Source organism: Canis lupus, chromosome 16 (genome assembly GCF_003254725.2).
Source record: "Canis lupus dingo isolate Sandy chromosome 16, ASM325472v2, whole genome shotgun sequence".
Classification (NCBI taxonomy): domain Eukaryota; kingdom Metazoa; phylum Chordata; class Mammalia; order Carnivora; family Canidae; genus Canis; species Canis lupus.
This window is the reverse complement of record NC_064258.1, coordinates 11,938,544-11,956,008: the sequence shown is the minus strand read 5'-3', so window position 1 is coordinate 11,956,008 and position 17,465 is coordinate 11,938,544. Positions and strand designations below refer to the sequence as shown.

General features: G+C 40.5%; 1 protein-coding gene across 7 annotated transcripts in view; it reads left to right on the top strand.

The window, feature by feature from the left end:
- Nucleotides 1–14,694, top strand: part of LOC112670468 (cyclic AMP-responsive element-binding protein 3-like protein 2) — a 40,555-nt gene extending 25,861 nt beyond the window's left edge. For 2 of the 7 annotated variants that reach the window (XR_007402783.1, XR_004805512.2), the window contains exons 2-3: nt 2,474–2,621; nt 6,089–7,718. Coding sequence is in view for 2 of the 7 variants with exons in the window: in XM_049095147.1 (XP_048951104.1) it covers nt 2,474–2,621; nt 5,392–5,555; nt 6,089–6,247 (471 nt within the window). In the remaining 5 variants the exon portion in view is untranslated. Of the gene's footprint in view, nt 1–2,473; nt 2,622–5,391; nt 5,556–6,088; nt 7,719–12,515 lie in introns of those variants that run through there. The other 5 variants (XM_049095147.1, XR_007402781.1, XR_007402782.1 and 2 more) reach the window with 5 other exon arrangements.
- The last annotated feature ends 2,771 nt before the right edge of the window (nt 14,695–17,465 follow it).

The window sequence follows — 17,465 nt, the reverse complement described above, 5'->3', positions numbered from 1 at the left end:
TAACATGTTGATATGACCCAGAGAGCATTCCTACACTCCACAGTACAATCCGGCAGCGGGCCAGCCTGCACACGATTCTGTACCAGATGTGTCACATTATAAGATTTCCTGATCTTCTGCTTCAGTCTCTCTGTCGACAGCCTGTCATCTGCTGGAGTTTATCATCTACTCACCGGTACCATTCATTGGTTGCCAACGTGAGGCAGGTCACAGACAAGTAGGCTTAGATCTATGTTGCCACTAACTTGCAATTTGGCAACAATGTCAGCCAGAGCAAACGGCTGTTATTTTTACGACAAGCAAACCAATTCTGTACTTTTAGATTATGGTTAATATAAAACAGCGTCACTTCATGTATCAGAGAGCTTTTAGTTCTGGAGCCCCTTGAAGGCCACGTAGACTGAACCTATTCAGCTTTCATTTCTTTTTGACAAACAGATGCAATGTTCTAAAAATAACAGGTGAGTAAGAGGCAGAATTCATGATAAAAAAAGCCTCCTGACACTCCCTGCACTGTAATCTATGTCTTCCCTGCCTACGAGCAGGCATATGTTGGCAATTGCTTCTTCTCGCACCTGGTTACCACTCCATTCCTCGAGGTCTGGATTTCAAACTGGTGCAGTTATCAATCACCTAGCAGGCCTTGTCAAACTGGCTGAACTGCTGGCGGCCGTACTTTCTTAGCATTTGCTGCATTTGTCCCACTTAATAAGCCCTCCCAAATGACCTTCCTCGAATTAACAGCAGCCATGTAAGAAATATGATGCTTAATGACTAATGAGATAAATTTCGTCTCAAGGACTGTCAGAAAATGAAGACACCATGTCTTACAGTTTAAATAGAATTACGTTCAAACCCAGAGAACAAGCTCTGAGTGTGCATTTTTAATCTGTCACCTACTAGATAAACTGCTGAATTTAAAAACAATTTGGGAGTCAATCCATTTTTTTTTTCAATCAATTTTTTTCAATCCATTTTTTTAACCATTGACAAGCGTATACAGTGTGCTTGTCAAGAAAGATGCCAAAAGTGCGTTGTTTGTTAGAATTTTAGGCTCATTAGGAGAAAAGATGACAATGCTTCAGACTGGAACGTTTCTCTTCATTTTGCATCCATCCACATGACTACACTGAACACAGCTACAACCTCGTGTGACACATCTCTGCTAGAGAAGAAAATGTAGCTTGGTATCTTGATCACATAGATATTAAAACAAGTGCATTTTCCTCTCTTTAAGCTGATGATGACCTAGGGCCAATCGACAAGCCTATTTCACTGGGTGACAAAAACTAAAACCCTATCAGTCATGTGTGAACAGCTATTTATTTTGGTTAAAGCCATTCAAGTATTAAAGATATAAAACACAAAAATACATCTAGATTTCTTCAGTCTAGAAAAATGTATCACTATTTGGATGATAGTTCTAGCATACTCGGTACTGCACAAAGGCTCTCTCTAGAATGGATAAAATTAACAAATAACCGTAAGGAAATTAAGATTATTTTCAAAAAGAAAATAACACACATTTAAAAAAACACTAAACACAATTTGTACACAGACTAGATTTGTCAGCTCAGGAGGTTAAGAACAGCCCACTCACATACGGACAATGGCCATGTTTCCAATTCCTCATAGGGAATGTCCTTCCACGTGTGTGTGTGTGTGTGTGGTAGGAGGCTGGACAGATACATCTCATGTAGAAGACTTGTTATAATGCGTCTATGACAACCACATGCCTTTTTAACGTATGTTTTATTATTATTAATTGACATGGATGACACTAAGGTCAAAGTCCCCTCACATACAAAATCCTGCATGTTTATGATTAAAACTCAAATGAAGTCAACTTCGACTCTCAAGCAAAGTAGGTCTGAAGGCTTCCACTCAACTCTTCCTTTCATATGCAATTCAGTGTATGGCAAAGCTGTGTAAGTAGAACAACTGAAAAAAGAACTAGTGCTTGGGTTTGTAGTGTCCACACCTATCGATTCTTCTCACATACAGGTACTAATTAGCAATAACTGGCAAGACATGAGCGAGTTCTACTTTATCTCTTTGCCAAACCTCCATACTGTTCTCCACAGAGGCTGCACCAGTTTGATTCCTGTCAACAGTGCAGAGAGGGTTTCCCTTCCTCCGTATCCTCACCAACACTTATTTCTTCTCTTTATGATAACACCCATTCTATCAGGTGTGAGGTCATGGCTCATTATGGTTTTGGTTTGTATTTCCCTGATGTGATGTTGAGCATCTTTTCAAGTATCTGTTGGCCATCTGCAGGTCTTCTTTGGAGAAACGTCTTTTCAGGTCTTCTGGCCATATTTTAGTCAAGATACCTGTTATTGAGTTGTAGGAGTTCTTTATATATTTTGTATATTAATCTCTTATTAGACATATAATTTGCAAATAATTTCTCCCATTTAGTAGGTTGTCTTCGTTTTTTAAAAAAATAATTTATTTATTTATTTTACAGAGAGAGAGAGAGAGAAAACAAGCAGGAGCAGGAGAGGGAGAAGCGGGCATCCCCCCACTGAGCAGGGAGCCCAATGGGAGGCTCAATTACAGGACCTGGGACCATGACCTGAGCCAAAGGCAGATGCTTAACCAACTGAGGCAATCAGGTGCCCTGTATTTTCATTTTGTTGATGATTTCCTTCATGGTGCAGAAACAGTTTAGCGTGATAATACTCCCATTTGTTTATTTTTGCTTTTGTTTCCCTTGCCTTTGGAGTCCCATCCAAAAACAATGTTGCTAAGACCAATGTCAAGAAGCTTACTGCCCTGTTTTCTAGGCATTTCCTGGCTTCTGGTCTTAGAACCTATCATCTGATCCAGCTATTCCACTCCTGAGTATTTACCCAAAGGATATCAAAATGCTAATTCAAAAAGATACATGCAGCCCTAACTTACAACAGTATTATTTACACTGGCCAAGATACAAAAGCAATCTAAGTGTTCATGGATGGATGAATGGATATACACACATGCACAGAATACTACTCAGTCATTAAAAAGACTCAAGTCTTTGTGACAAGGAGTCAACTGTGACCAGGAGAATGGACTTGGAGGGTGCAATACATGAGACAGAAGAAGAAAAATACCATATGATTTCACTCATCTGCGGAATCTAGAAAACAAAACGGACAAAACAAAACCAAACTCAAAGATGCAGAGAACAGATGTGGTCATCAGAGGGAAGGGGCATGGGCTATGGGTGAAATGGGTGAAGGGGGGTCACTACAGTAACAGATGGTAACCAGACTTACAGTGGCGATCACTCCGTAGTATATACAAATGTCAAATTAGAAGGCTGTACATCTTAAACTTATGGAATACATACCAATTATACCTCAAAGGAAAAAAAAGAAGAGCAAAATCTGTGGCAAAACTGGCTACTGAATTAATGGAGAAAGAACTCCTAAATACTGAGTACCACAAATACTTTTTTTTAATGTCGAGGTTCCCTTTAAAATCCCAAACACTGTATTATTCTGCAATAAGCCACCTTGTCTTAGGACAAATTATATATAGCAAGCCACTGACATTTGCAAGGCATATGAACTGAAACCTTTAGAAAAACCCTATAGAATATACCATGCTTCATAAAAGCTGGTAGATTATTTTTAAAAAATTAAGTGACCCCTTTAGAATCTCAGTGATTCTATAAACACAGTCAATTCATTAATAAAGCTATGGATTCTAACAAAAAGGAATAAAATGAACTCTACCCTCCAACTCAGATGCTATTACCATACTAACATGGACCCAAGTCCCCACAATCAAAATCACGAGGGAGCACGGCGGCCACCAGGAGACACGTGGGGACATGGACAGGCACACTAAGGATAGGCCGGCACAGCTCAGCAGGGCACTCTGACCTTTGGTGGGGGGGCGCCATAGCACCACATCAGCACAGAGGGCATCTAGGAGAAGATAACAGCCAGGTACAGTGGGGCCCTGCACAAGGAAGCCATTTCCAAATGAACTTCACAACATCCATCCCTGGAGTCAAACACCTCCGCCTCCCAGGACAGAGCTCACCCAGGCTTCATCCTCAGACACTGCTGGAGCCTCACCAGGACTCCTAACCAGCAAGGTCAGGCACAGCTGCCAGAAACCCCAGGGTCTATCTGTAAAGGGGAGAAAGGCTATGAGAAATGTTATTGCTGCTTCAACATATATAGTACACAACACATAGAAATGTATCTCATGCTTTGTGAACAGAAACAAAAATTCTCAAGCATTAACAACTCTATCAGTGGGAGTTTTTGCATTAAATTAAGCTTGAGGGAAGGAAGCAATGTGGGCTGTAAAGAAGAAAAATATTTCTCTTAAGACAGTTAAATGTTAACTATGTGCATTAATCGAATGATGATATAATGTTCTGCAAAGTCAGCTATAAAGAGTGTTTTCTATTACTTTTCTACTTTCCCATTGATTTTTTTGCAGTAACAACTAACTGATAAAACTATGTATAGCAAAAAGAAAGTGCCTAACTTGATGTGTCATTTCCTTTTGAACGAAAGAACCTATAAAATTTGTGTGAGAGAATATTAATTGCAACTATACCTTTTATGGCAGAAAACCTTAGCACTTTGGTTGTCTGCCTCTTTTTTTGAGGGCAAAATTATTTATTCCTTTATTTTTAAAATTTTTTGGCAAATTTCTAGGGATAAATGCAGTGCTTAGAACATTTTCACAGCTTGCTGTTTGTAGAAGGAAAAAGGAGAGGTGGAAACAGGAGGGAAGGAAGGAAGGAGGAATTTATGTCAGACAATTTAACTCAATTACTAAATTCTAGGAGGGGCAAATATATATATTTGGAAATGTACTTGAAGTTCACCTTATTTATTTATTTTTTAAAAAGATTCATTCATTCATTCATTCATTCATTCATTCATGAGAGACACACAGAGACAGGTAGAAACACAGGCAGAGAGAGAAGCAGGCTCCCTGCAGGGACCCGATGTGGGAATCGATCCTGGAATTGTGGGATCACGACCTCCACCACTGAGCCATCCGGGTACCCCACGTTCACCATACTTAAAATCAGGAAAAACAAACTGGTGAATGTACATCATACCTTTTTGTATTAGTGTAACAAATGCATTTTAATCCACACAAGTCTGCTAGTTTTAATCCCGGACAATTTACAACCGTTGTAGGTTTAAATTCCCTTAGGTGAATAATGATGGAATTTTAGCCTTGATCAAGTGTTTCTAACATTATAGAAGAAAGGAAGATAAGGGCATGCAATGCAGATTGCCTTCTCCATGTTTTCATAATTGGTAGTGGAGTTGTGCATAAAAGTGAGCTTCTGGGCTGGGTATTGACCCCAAGAAAATGAAAACACGAATTCAAAAAGATACGTGCATCCTATGTTTATTGCAGCATTATTTACGATGGTCAAGATACGGAAGCAACCAGAGTCCACTGATAGACGAATGGAGGAGGAAGATACGGCATACACATACTACATACCTGCGTACATGTGGCCACATACACATGGCGGGGTGTGCATAGCAGAATATTTTGCAGCATGGAAAAACGATGAGGTTGTGCCATTTGCAACAACATGGATGGACCTGGAGGGTGTTGTGCTAAGTGAAAGAAGTCAGACTGAGAAGGACAGATAATCATGATTTCAGTCATATGTGGAATCTACAAAAACAAAGGAAAAAAACAACATAAAGCAGAATTGGGCCTATAAATAGAACAAACTGATGGCTGTCAGAAGGCAGTGAAGTGATGATCAAAATGGGTGAAGGGGAGGAGGAGGTACAGGCTTCCAGTTACAGAGTAAATAAATCAGGGAATAAAAGACATAAGGAATATAGTCAATGATACTGTAACAGTGCATATGGTGACAGGAGCTACATTTATGGTGAGCACAGCATAATGTATAGAGTTGTCAAATCACTATGTGGCACACCTGGAACTAATTTAACATTGTGTGTTAAAGTCAGGAAAAACAAAAAAAAATTATTTTAAAAAGAATCTATTAAGGGGGGGGAGGAAATAAATAGCTGCTGGGAAGCTCTCAACAAATACTGTAACAATACTGATCTTTCTCTTGACTCCTCCCCAGCCAGTGATCATGGTAAAGGCAGCAGGAATGGTGGCGGCTGAACTTGGACAAATCTTGCCATTTACCACATCTGCAGTGGAATTTCTACGGCGGCATTCAGAAGCTCACATTATTTGTTCATGTGTTTGTTTGAAGAGGCCTTCTGTGAACAAGAGTTAATTAGTCTGGTTTCTTTTCCTTTACTGCAAGATCATGAGAGCTTTGGGGAATGCATTTCATTTCCTTGGGTCATGAAACTTAAAAATGAAGTTTATATTTAATGGATCTAGTAGTTGGGGAAATTATATATAAGCATACTGCTATAGAACAATGGCTTTTGGTCAGGAGACATTCCCAGGTAGGAGAAAGTAAAGTCCAGTTTAACAGCAGTGCAGTTTTAGTTTGCAATATATACAAATTTAAGAGACGAGAAAAAGAAAGCCAAAACAGTTTTGGACTACACAGGGAGTTGGAGAAATAAAACTAACCTGCAGGAAAGATCATGCAATTACTGTAATGAATTTCAGAAATGTAATGAAGAAATGGAGTTTGGGTTTACGGCTAAATTAGGTAGGAATCCAATAAAATTCCAAAATGATTTGAAGGAGGAATTCACTTGGTTATTTTGAAACATGTGATTAGTTAGTTTTGCTGAGTGAGTTTGCCTTCTTTTTAGAATTTGATCTATAATCAAGGTAAACCTTCTCTAGGAAAGGGTGGAAGTTCTAGCCAAATGGTGGGAGGGAACAGGTGTGGGTGGGTATGAGGGGAAGCCTTCTTGAAGGTAAGCTCCTTGAAGGCAGATCAAATATATCTGAGCTTCCCATACACCTACTAGCTCAGCCCTGAGCTCAGAAATGCTCTCTAAGAATTTTTCGATATTGATTTGCTTTGGAATTTAAGTGCATTATCTGCAAGAATTATCGTTGACATAGAATAAAATGTCCTAAAATTTTTCAAGATGAAATCAATATAGTCAGAATCCTGGGGTCTCAACTGGAATTTATCTGAGTCCAAATATCTTAAAAAGATCTTTTTTGGGGAACTACTTCTGTTTTCCGACAGCTTGTGGCCAATCTCAGATTGAAGTGGGATAGTTTCCAGGACCAATAATTTGTCAAGTGCCAAAACCTGTGCAATGGAATGGCATTCTGTCTTCTGACAGCCTGATATTTGAAGTATATGGGTCTCGTATCAGAACCTCCAGATCTGCGCTGAATGTGATCCAGGATTTCCTGAAAGTCTATGTGAGATACAGGATTTTGGAAGGAAACCATCTAGGATCTGTCAACGCTCTGCTTTCCTAGATTTTCTAATCTTTATTACCAGAAAGCAATGTGCCTGGAGCATATTTTCCAAAATCTCATGGCTATGTATAAACTATCTTCTGTTAGCCTTGTTGCAAAAGTTAGCTGAGAGTATTCTAAAAGACATGGTCTTGGGAAGTGTATTTATCTGCAGATAATGTACCGCATCTTCCAATTTACTTCTTATAGAACTAAGCGGAAGAGATAAAAGAACTGCCCCTTAAAGTCATTCATACTAGGAGTCAAATTCAAGAAAAAGATAGAGTTGGGGAAGGGGGATAAGCTATCGATGCTGGTCCTGGCTACACCCTTCATTGATTGATTAAATAAATCATTTTGCTGTATCGACTGGTGTCAGACTTGGTGGTAGTAGGCCCAGCCACACAGTGATGAATGGGACAGGCTGCAGAGGCCAAGAGCACTAGATTGTTCCCTGATCGAAGGAGCGCCACTGACTAGAAGAGTTATGGCCCCTACGGGCTAGCCTACAGTGAGGTCTGTCCATTAAGGGCAAAAAAGAAAAAAAATAGCTTGTTTTCTCAAAAGATTTATTTTATTTATTTTTTAGAGAGACAGAAAAAAAAAAAAGAGAACATGAGCAGGAGGAGGAGGGGCAGAGGGAGAAGGAGAGGGAGAACCTTAAGCAGCCATCCCACTGAGCTCAGAGCCTGATTTGGGACTTGATCCCAGGACTCCAAAATTGTGACCCAAGCAGAAACCAAGAGTCGGTTGCTCAACCCACTGAGCTACCCAGGGACCTCAAAAATTAAATTTTAACCCTGGGATTCCAATCTGAAGGATAGACCATGGAACCTAATTCAAGTCATCATTTTCTCAATTCTTCGAAGGAGGGTTGATAGCTAGCATCCTAGAAGCATAGGGGAGAAGTTAAGTCATTGCTTTTGATGCAGCTGTGGTGGCATTAGGGCTTAATTTTCTCATGAAATCCTGGATGAGGAATTAGAATGAAATAATATGAAATTATCCAAAAGGTAACTGGAAAGTTAGAAGCAAAATACATATTGAAACAGAAATACTACTTACTGCGGACTAGGACCTGTTCTAAGTGCAATATGTGTGTTAACTCATTTAATCCTAGCAAGTGGCTTCATTATTGTCCTAATCATTGATGGGAAACCAAGACACAAAGTGGTTAAATAACTTGTTTGAAGGTAATAACTGGTAAAACTGGGGTTTACACCCAGGCCCTATGGATTTAGGGCCTGAGGTGTGTAACCTGAAGAGCAGCTGAGACGTATGAGTGGCAGGACTGGGTCTTTGTCCCAGCGTTGGGAGAGGCAACCTGCCATTGGCCACAAGTGTCCCTAAATGTACTCCTTGTATCTACCAAAGTCCTGACCACACTCTATCTGGGACCACCCCTCAGGATTGTATTTGTCCTGAGCAACTTTGAGGGATGAGGAGACGTTTCCTCCTAAGCACAGAGCTGGCCCATCTTCTCTTGCTCTAAAACTCAGTTTTCCTCTCTGGGAACACACTCATGAGTGTGCAGGCTGCATGCTGAGGTCTTTGCAATGTTCCTGTGGAATGAGGTAGGCATGAGAACCAACATGAACCGACCTGAAGCTCTGGATGCTTCTGCCATGGGTAACCAAGTCTTAGGCCACTGACCCAGAAGTCTTGTGTCTTCTGCTGGCATCTGTGAAACAGGAACAAGCTAGCTAATCACCTTCAGGTAGCAAAAAAATCCCAAACCATGCTGTTTCTGACACACAGATGGCAGTTATAGAGCAGAGGGATTATGCTCACTTCTGAGCTTCCTTCCCTACTCACCATCCATTGGTCCAAGGGAGCATCACCCCAATTCTCAGCGATATGGACAGAGATGGGATGCAGAAAGTACAGAGAAGCCGCAGGAAGATAACAGAGACACATTTTTCTTAAAGTGGTTCTGCTGTTTATGAACAAAACAGCAAGAAGCACACTGGAAGTGTGTGTGCTTCCTTTCATAGTTCCCAGCAAAAGTGACTTCATCCCAGTGATTTTTTGATTCCCTTCTATTTTCATCTTTCATTTTTATGCCTTCTCTATACTTCATCACGGGTCAGAAAGTTTATAGTTATACAAAATAATTTTTCCCCTCGTTTTTTGCAAGACCATGTGGAAACTCGGTGATCCAGGACAAAGCTACAGTTTTTAAATAAATTCCTCCCTCCAACATCACTTTATGTGGTCCTGCCTCAGTAAGCAATCTAGGCTGTGGAAGGTATTACCATTTCGCTAAATCTATGAAGTTTCCACTGCTAAGAGACATCTTTACTATACAACATGTCAGTTACACTCAACCCAGAATTCTTTAATCAAATCCCCACTGTGTGAAATACATGAAGTACCCTCTTCCTCTTTTCTTCTCCTTCTCCTTCTTCTTCTTCTCCTCCTCCTCCTTTTTTTTTTTTTTTTTTTGAACCTTCCCTTGACTTTTTTAGTTAACTGGAAATGAGTTCAATTGTTTTTGGACTTTTCTAAAGCCACCAAGAGTGGCAAGTGTTAAACAGTTGAGAAAAGTTGGTGAGATTTCCAGGAAAGGGCACTTGGAGGTTGAAACCAAACTTGGAACACTACATTTTTTTCAGGTTGAATTTGCCCTTAGATCACCATAATACAAACTTCTCTTAACATGAGCTGAGGTTATTCACCTGATAAAATCCTACTTCTGAAAGGAATTGTACCAATACAGCTAGAAGGGGACATCCGTCATTTATATAATTACAACTTATTATTTCCCTTTACATGTTATCCGCTGAAATAATGAGCCCTGCTTTGGAAACAACCTTCTAGAATCCTTTTCAGGAAATCTTGACCCCCACCCCCATATTACAGGAGGGACAGTTAAATCAAAGTGTCTTCACATAGTGAAATTTTTCAATGACTCAATTGAGATTCATAGAGAATCACCCAAGTGAAGTGACAATCAAAACCTCACATTTAATGTTTAACACATGTTAAAACATTGTAATGTTTTGTTAATACACTTAAAACATGTTAGAGATTATATTCTAAATTGACAGTTGCTCAGCACCTATTAACATTTTGTTTGTGAACAAAATACTTTCAGAGGATTGACTGACAGATACGTATTTCATTCTTTTCTACTGGTTTTAAAATCTATCCTTAAAAAAAAAATCCATAAGCAAATAATTGACTCTACCTCAGCTCCCAGTCAGAGTCAGACAGTTTATGCTATTTTAATTTCAGTTCAAAAAAATAATAATAATAATAATAATTTCAGTTCCATGGACTGGTTTGCTCTGGCTCTTGCCCACTAATGACTAGCTTTTCTTCCTGCCAGCTATTCTGATCTATAGACATTGGTCTCATACTAGTTGCAGCCCTACATAGAAGCAGCCTACCTAGAATTTTCTGTTAGCTCCTAAAATTGCTTTAAGTTCTAATCCTTACAGATAACTGTGGATGCCAAGAAAATTAATGCCATTCCACTTTAAGTTCAGCATTAGCACAAGTCCGGGCATCCCAGGCCCCTGTGAATAAGAGCTGAAATTTACCTTACTTCAGTTACAGGGAAAGCAAAAACAAAACAAACAAACAAACAAAAAAAAAAAACAGTTTACAGCTTAACGCCCTAGAAAGCCCCATATTAGAATGAGAACAGAGCTCAATGCCTTTGAAAGCCCCATATCAGAACGTAAAAAGAACTTGAAAAATTCCTCCACCCCTTCTGGAGGTCCCCTAGACCAGCCCATAAAACTAAGCTGAAACCCCCATTGGGGGTCCAAGTCCTTGCTCTGCTGTAGGGTATACTTGGACCTAAGCTCGAGCTTCCAAATAAACTCTCGTGTGTTTGCATCGGTGTCGGCTCCTTGGTGGTTTCTCGGATATGAAATCTTAGGCACAACAAAAACCACCTATGTGATGTCAATCACAAGAATTCTTGTCACAATTCTTGTCAATCACAAGAATCAGATCAGATTCTTGGATCTGAAGAATAAAAAACTCATTACTTTTGTTTATCCATCCATCCATCCATGATTCATTCACATTTTTATTGAGCCAGAAATATGGTTGGCACAGGGAAAATGATTATTAACAAAACCAAACAAGGAACCCAGTCTCCTGAAGAGCCAGACATTGATCAAGAAATCACAGACAGGGAGGCACACCGCAAGAGACTCTTAACTCTAGGGAACAAACAGAGTTGCTCAGGGGAGGTGCAGAGGTGGGGTGGGGTAAATGAGTGATGGGCATTAAGAAGGGCACATCATGTAGTGAACACTCTGGGTGTTCTATGCAAGTGACAAATCACTAAATTCTACCCCTGAAACTAATACTACACTAATTGGTAATGATCTTGGATTCAAATCAAATCTTGAAAGAAAAAAAAAATCACATGAATGAATTAGAGTTACAAAGTGAGATAACTGTCCTGCAGCAGAGATAACTGGGTCTCACAGGGCCCATAAAGGAGGAACATGACTTTAATGTACTCAATTGAGGTGCAGTTTAGAGAGCATTCTGGGGCCAGAATATGTAGGACCCTGATTGTAACCTTATGGACTTTGATTTTTATTCCCAAAGTCTACAGCCATAACACCCTGAACGCGCCCGATCTCGTCTGATTTTTATTCCAAAAGCACTGGAAAACCACTTGCAGAATTTAAGCACCAGGGCAACATCAGCAGATTTTAGTTTTACAAGATGGCTTTGCCTGAGGCATGGAAAAGAGTTTGAAATGGGCCCTGGGGGAAAGAGCCTAGTTCTTAGGCTTCTTGTGAATGTGATTGTTGTGGAGGTTTGTTAAGAATATTATTTAGTGCATTTTGCAGTACCCTGTCAATAAGGACCTAAGGGAAAAATTGTCCCTCCTAACAAAGTACTGGGAATAAGTAGGGTAGGCCTGACCTGAGTTACTATCGTTTTTATCTTATAAACACTTGATAGATATCTTATAAGTATTTATGTATTTTATAAACACTAAGGAGATATTTAGAAATAATACAACTGATTATGCTCTCATATTCTTATTGGCTTCCAGAAAAAGCTACAGCCAAGAGTATTGGACTCCAGGGTATTACATTTTGCGCTTTCCCCATTCCTAGTTTTATCTTATCTTATAACTTATTTTCCTGTGCCTTAACTTTGCTTTTGCTTATTCTTTTTTTAAGTAGGCTCCACACCCAGTGTGGAGCCCAACACGGCGCTTGAACTTGTGATCCTGAAATCAAGACTTGAGCTGAGATCAAGAGTTGGAAACTTAACCGACTGAGCCACCCAGATGCCCCTCTTTTTGCTTAATTTTAATATTATTTTGTACCCCTAGCACAAAACACCTGTAATACAATTACACTAAACACATGTGTAGCTACCTTAGAAGACATGTCTGACCAACAGTAAAACGTGTTGACAATATACCCACCACACACACAAGGCCAAGATACTGGAAATGGTATGGGGGTATGTGGAAAAACTGTGGGGCTGGCAAGACTGGGGACCTCAAAACGGCCGACCCCAGGCCAGTAACCTTGCCGTCCTACCTTAACTTAGCACACAAAGACCTGTAACCCTTGCCCTAATCAGAATGCTGCCCTGCCCCCATCTGCCTCCCCCAAAAAACTCTTTATAGACCCCCCTACAGTTTGCTTTGGTGTGACTTCCCAGACCCACAACTTCCCCGCTCTCTTGCTCTCTCCCTCCCCTGCGGGCCATGGAACCTTGCCGGAGAGTGCATCCCATTAAAAGCCTGTTTCCACCAACTTGTGCCTAGCCTCTCTTCCAGTTCACTACCGATCAGATTAAACTTGACAAAAACCATGGTCCTTTTGTACCAAACTGCCAGTTAAAGACTGTGACAGCTAATCTCTATGTTGTTAGGAACTATATCGTTCCAAGATGTGTGAAACTGGCAGGGACATAAATTCCAGACATCATTCACTCTTGGCTTTGAAACGGGCTCATGGTATCTGGTATTCGGCAATGTTCTTTGGAATTTGTAGAAGAATCTGACCACATCTAGCTTCAGATGTGAAACAAAAAAAGATCTTATCTTATTTAGCAAAGTGATAATGCAGTGCTTTAAATATGTCCCAGCTTAGATGACACGTGATACTTTTCTCAATGGTTCCGGGGAGCCTCAGTCATTGTGATTTGATAGCACCAAAGTCAATGAGAAACAGACATGCGGAATTTGAAGCGGAAATGTACGGTCTTTCTGGATCTTCACATTTGTTTCAATTTCTCACTAATGACTCTTCAAGGCCTTGAATACATTAGTCACCCTTTTAGGCAACTTCTATGATTAAAAGTAAGAGAAGAGCAAGTAGGATGTTACCTATTCATTTGGCTGAGTCTTCGAACTCTAAAAGACGATGATGAGACCACCAGTCCATGCGGTGTCAAACTTAACAATGCAGCAGAGGCAACAAGAAACTGCTCGACCCAGGAGTAGATGTGAGTGAAGGCTCACCGGAGGAATCACTCTATACCATAATCGACAGTCTGTACACGTCACGGCCTCGGGCTTGGCTCGGCTTCATCTGGTGCACACCTGTTGGTCTCACCCAGGAATTCAAGAAGGGCACTGAACACTAGTGATGAAACTGCTCTGCGAGGATATTCTGATTGTTCCATCACATGGGCCTCTTAACAATCCTAGCTTCCCAAACTGCGTTCTCAGTGTGTTTCTCCAAAACAATGAGGTGCCAACCATTATCTGAACTCTTGAATACCACCTCCGCCTGTGGCTGTCCTGTTGTGGGGACACCTTTCGCAGCTGCATGCTTTCCCCGTTTCTCATTGTGTCCCCTGCCAAGTTTGGACCCCTAGAATACCTACCCTTGTCCTGTGCCCAGGCTTGCCGTGTCGGTGATTCATTCACACGGACATTCCGCTGTGGGCTCTGTTCTCTCAGGGCTCGTGATATTTACAGATATTTACATTCCTTCCCAAGCTTTGCTGTAGGCCAAATCCTTCTCCTCACCTGGTCCCATCTGGTCTACCCAGACTCAAAAACCAAAACAAAACAAAACAAAAAAATCACAACCAACAGTCAAAATAAAGGAGGAGCAGGTGGAGATTTTTCCAAGCCGAGACCCTGAAGACGAGAACTGAGGAAGACGGACTCTACATTTACTGGTGTGAGGATGAAAAGAGATACTCAGGATGATGCATATTACACACCATCTCACAAGCTTTCCGTGCCTGAAGTACCAAGCCCGTTGTTCATTCCGTGCAAAACTGTGAGAGTCAGGCACTCTTTCAGAGCCTTCTGGGACAATATGGACAACATGTATAAAATATGGGATGATCACCAAAATGAACCTGATTAAACTCAAACAATGTACTTAATTTTTTTTCTATCATCTCCTTCCTAATCCCCATCTCCTTACAAAGGTGGTCAGTGATTCATTATGTTATTATCTGTTTCTCACCCCAACATTTGTATCTACCTGTATCCATCCATTTGCTTATGACTGAAACCAGGCAGCCATATCTGTTTCTACATCTAACCCATGACCGTTCTAATTTAAAATATACTTTATAACCATCTTATTATTTTCTTCTCTATAGTCAGCACCCAGGTCACATTTATATGTCCCATTGTCATCTCTCACTAGAACTAATATCATTGCATTCTGGCTAGCTTTCCCACTTGTAACTCAAATCTTTTCAATTTTTTAAAGACGACTTTTATGTCTTTGAGAGAGAGCATGAGAGAGAGTGCATGAGTTGGGGCGGGGAGGGGCAGAGGGAGAGGGAGAAGCAGACGCCCCACTGGGCAGGGATCCTGACGCAGGGCAGATCCCAAGACCCTGGGATCCTGACCTGAGCCGAAAAGCAAAGGCTCAACCGACTGAGCCCCACACACACCAGGTGTCCCTAACTCTGTTCTTTTCTGAATCATTCCCAAACCCACAACAGGTAGCCTAATAGTGCAAAGCCCCAAACATCATTATGTTGTTACTTTGCTTATTAGTTCTCTTCAAAGTCTTCTCCTTGCACCTTGGATGAAATCAAAACCCTCTGAGCCAATGAAGCCTGGTGTGGTCTAGTCCATGCTGACTTCTTTAGTCACATCTAATGCTGCTCTCCTATCTATTAATTATGTTCCACCTGCCCAATGTCAATTGCTATTAAGATTGCCTATGTAAGAATTTAACCTTACAACTTTCATCAGATATGTTACTTCTTTAATGAGGTCTTTCCTGAACCTCTAATTTAAGCTAGTTCTCTCCATTATGATATTTTATGGTACATTGTCATTTTCTTTCATAGCACCTTTCCCACTTTTCATGTAGGCACTTGTTTGAATGAATATTTCTAAAGTGCTTGTCCTCTGGATAGGCTATGAGCGAGCTCCGTGGGAACATGCGTCTTTTGCTTTCTACTATATGGCAATGGCTGGTACAGGGAATGGCACATCGTTGGCACTCAATATATCTGTCCAATGAGTGAGTGGAAATTCTGTATCTCATAGTTTATTTGTTCAATTATTCAATAAGCTATTATCTTGTGTAAAGCACGGTCTTCACCTCATTGGGTACAGCAGAGACAGAAAGATGTAAAAGTTCCTGCTCTGGTGAAGCTTCTAGAGTGGGAAACCAGTAACAAATACAAAACATCACATCACATTTTAGAAAGAGACGTGTAGCAAAGAAAAAATGGAGCAGGACAACGGAAATGAGGGGTGCCAGGGAGATGGGATTTACAGTTAGAATAAATGATCAATGTAGGCCTGTTACCTCCGGGAACAGACTTGAAGCAAGTGAAGGTTTTCTAAGAGAAATTCAAGACAAAGAATTTTCTAGGCAAGGGAATGAGCTAAAATGAGTCTACGAGTGGGAACTTGTATGGGTTTCTGAGAAACAGTAAAGGAAGCAGCAGAGTGGTCAGGAAGGCAGACATAGAGGTTGTGATAAAAGAGACAAGGAAGGGCAGACAGATCACGTAGGCCTTTTGACCACCATCCTCACTTTGGCTTTTATAGTGATTGAGCTAGGTGAAGCTTCAAATGGCTTCAGAAGAGTTATAGGATCTTACTTTTGCTTTAAGTGGATCGAGATGGCTGCTCCATGTAGAATCTTACAGTGGGGCATGGGGAAAGGCAGGAAAACCGCACACAAAAGGCTTCTGAAGAATTCAGGCAAGAGAAGATGGTCACCTGAATTAGGATCTAGCAGTGGAGATAATAGAAAACAGCTGGATTCTGGATCTATATTGAAGGTCAAGATAAAAGTTTTCCTTGCTGATGCACTGGATGGGGGTTTGAAAGACAGCAAGGAATTAAAGACAACTCTGAGATCTGGGGGCTAACTGGGAAGACAGCCTTGCAGTCAAGTCATAGGGGTGAAGAAGACAGATGAGTATGTTTGGGGGGAGTTGGTGAGATCATGTTTATTTGCAGAAACTGGAGGAGAGGTTACATGAGTAGTTGGATATACAATTCAGTGGGAGAATGACGAATGTGGGAGGTGTCCACCTACAAACAGCCCTGAAAGGCAGGACAGGAGACGATATCACTCCGGACCTGGACCCCGGAATGAGTGTAAACAGCAAGGACCAGGGCCTGAGCCCTGGGGCACTTCAGTGATCAAAGATCTGAGAAAAGAATTTTCTTTATAGTCCATTCTGGGTCTGAATATAATGAATCTGTTTTAAAATGGTTTTGTTTTTGTTTTTGTTTTTGTTTTTTTACTGGAAACTTAACCAGAAATTTTCTGAAGGGGTAATGATTTTTCCTCATAGAAATATTTTTAAAAAATCCCATAAAGACGTCATGTTTTACTATCGTTAATAAACAAGTAGTTGTCCAGTAAGAGAAGTCAAAATTCTTTTGGTTAAAACCAAATTAACAATACCTACAGTTACGACACACAATATTCTAAAGTTATTTCATCAGCGAGATAATTTTGAAATTATCTGGAGTCAAGTAATAGAACGGGAAGAATAAGATAGATACATCTATATAGTCTTCTGAATAGTAAAAAAAATACTGTGCAGCCATGTTCTATTAGAAACTAGAGGAAAAAATAATAGCAAGGTTGTGCTTAATTGTAGATTCAGGTGTGTTCCAAACAACTCTGAAGGTCAATCCTGGTTCTAGATAATTCACTGACCTG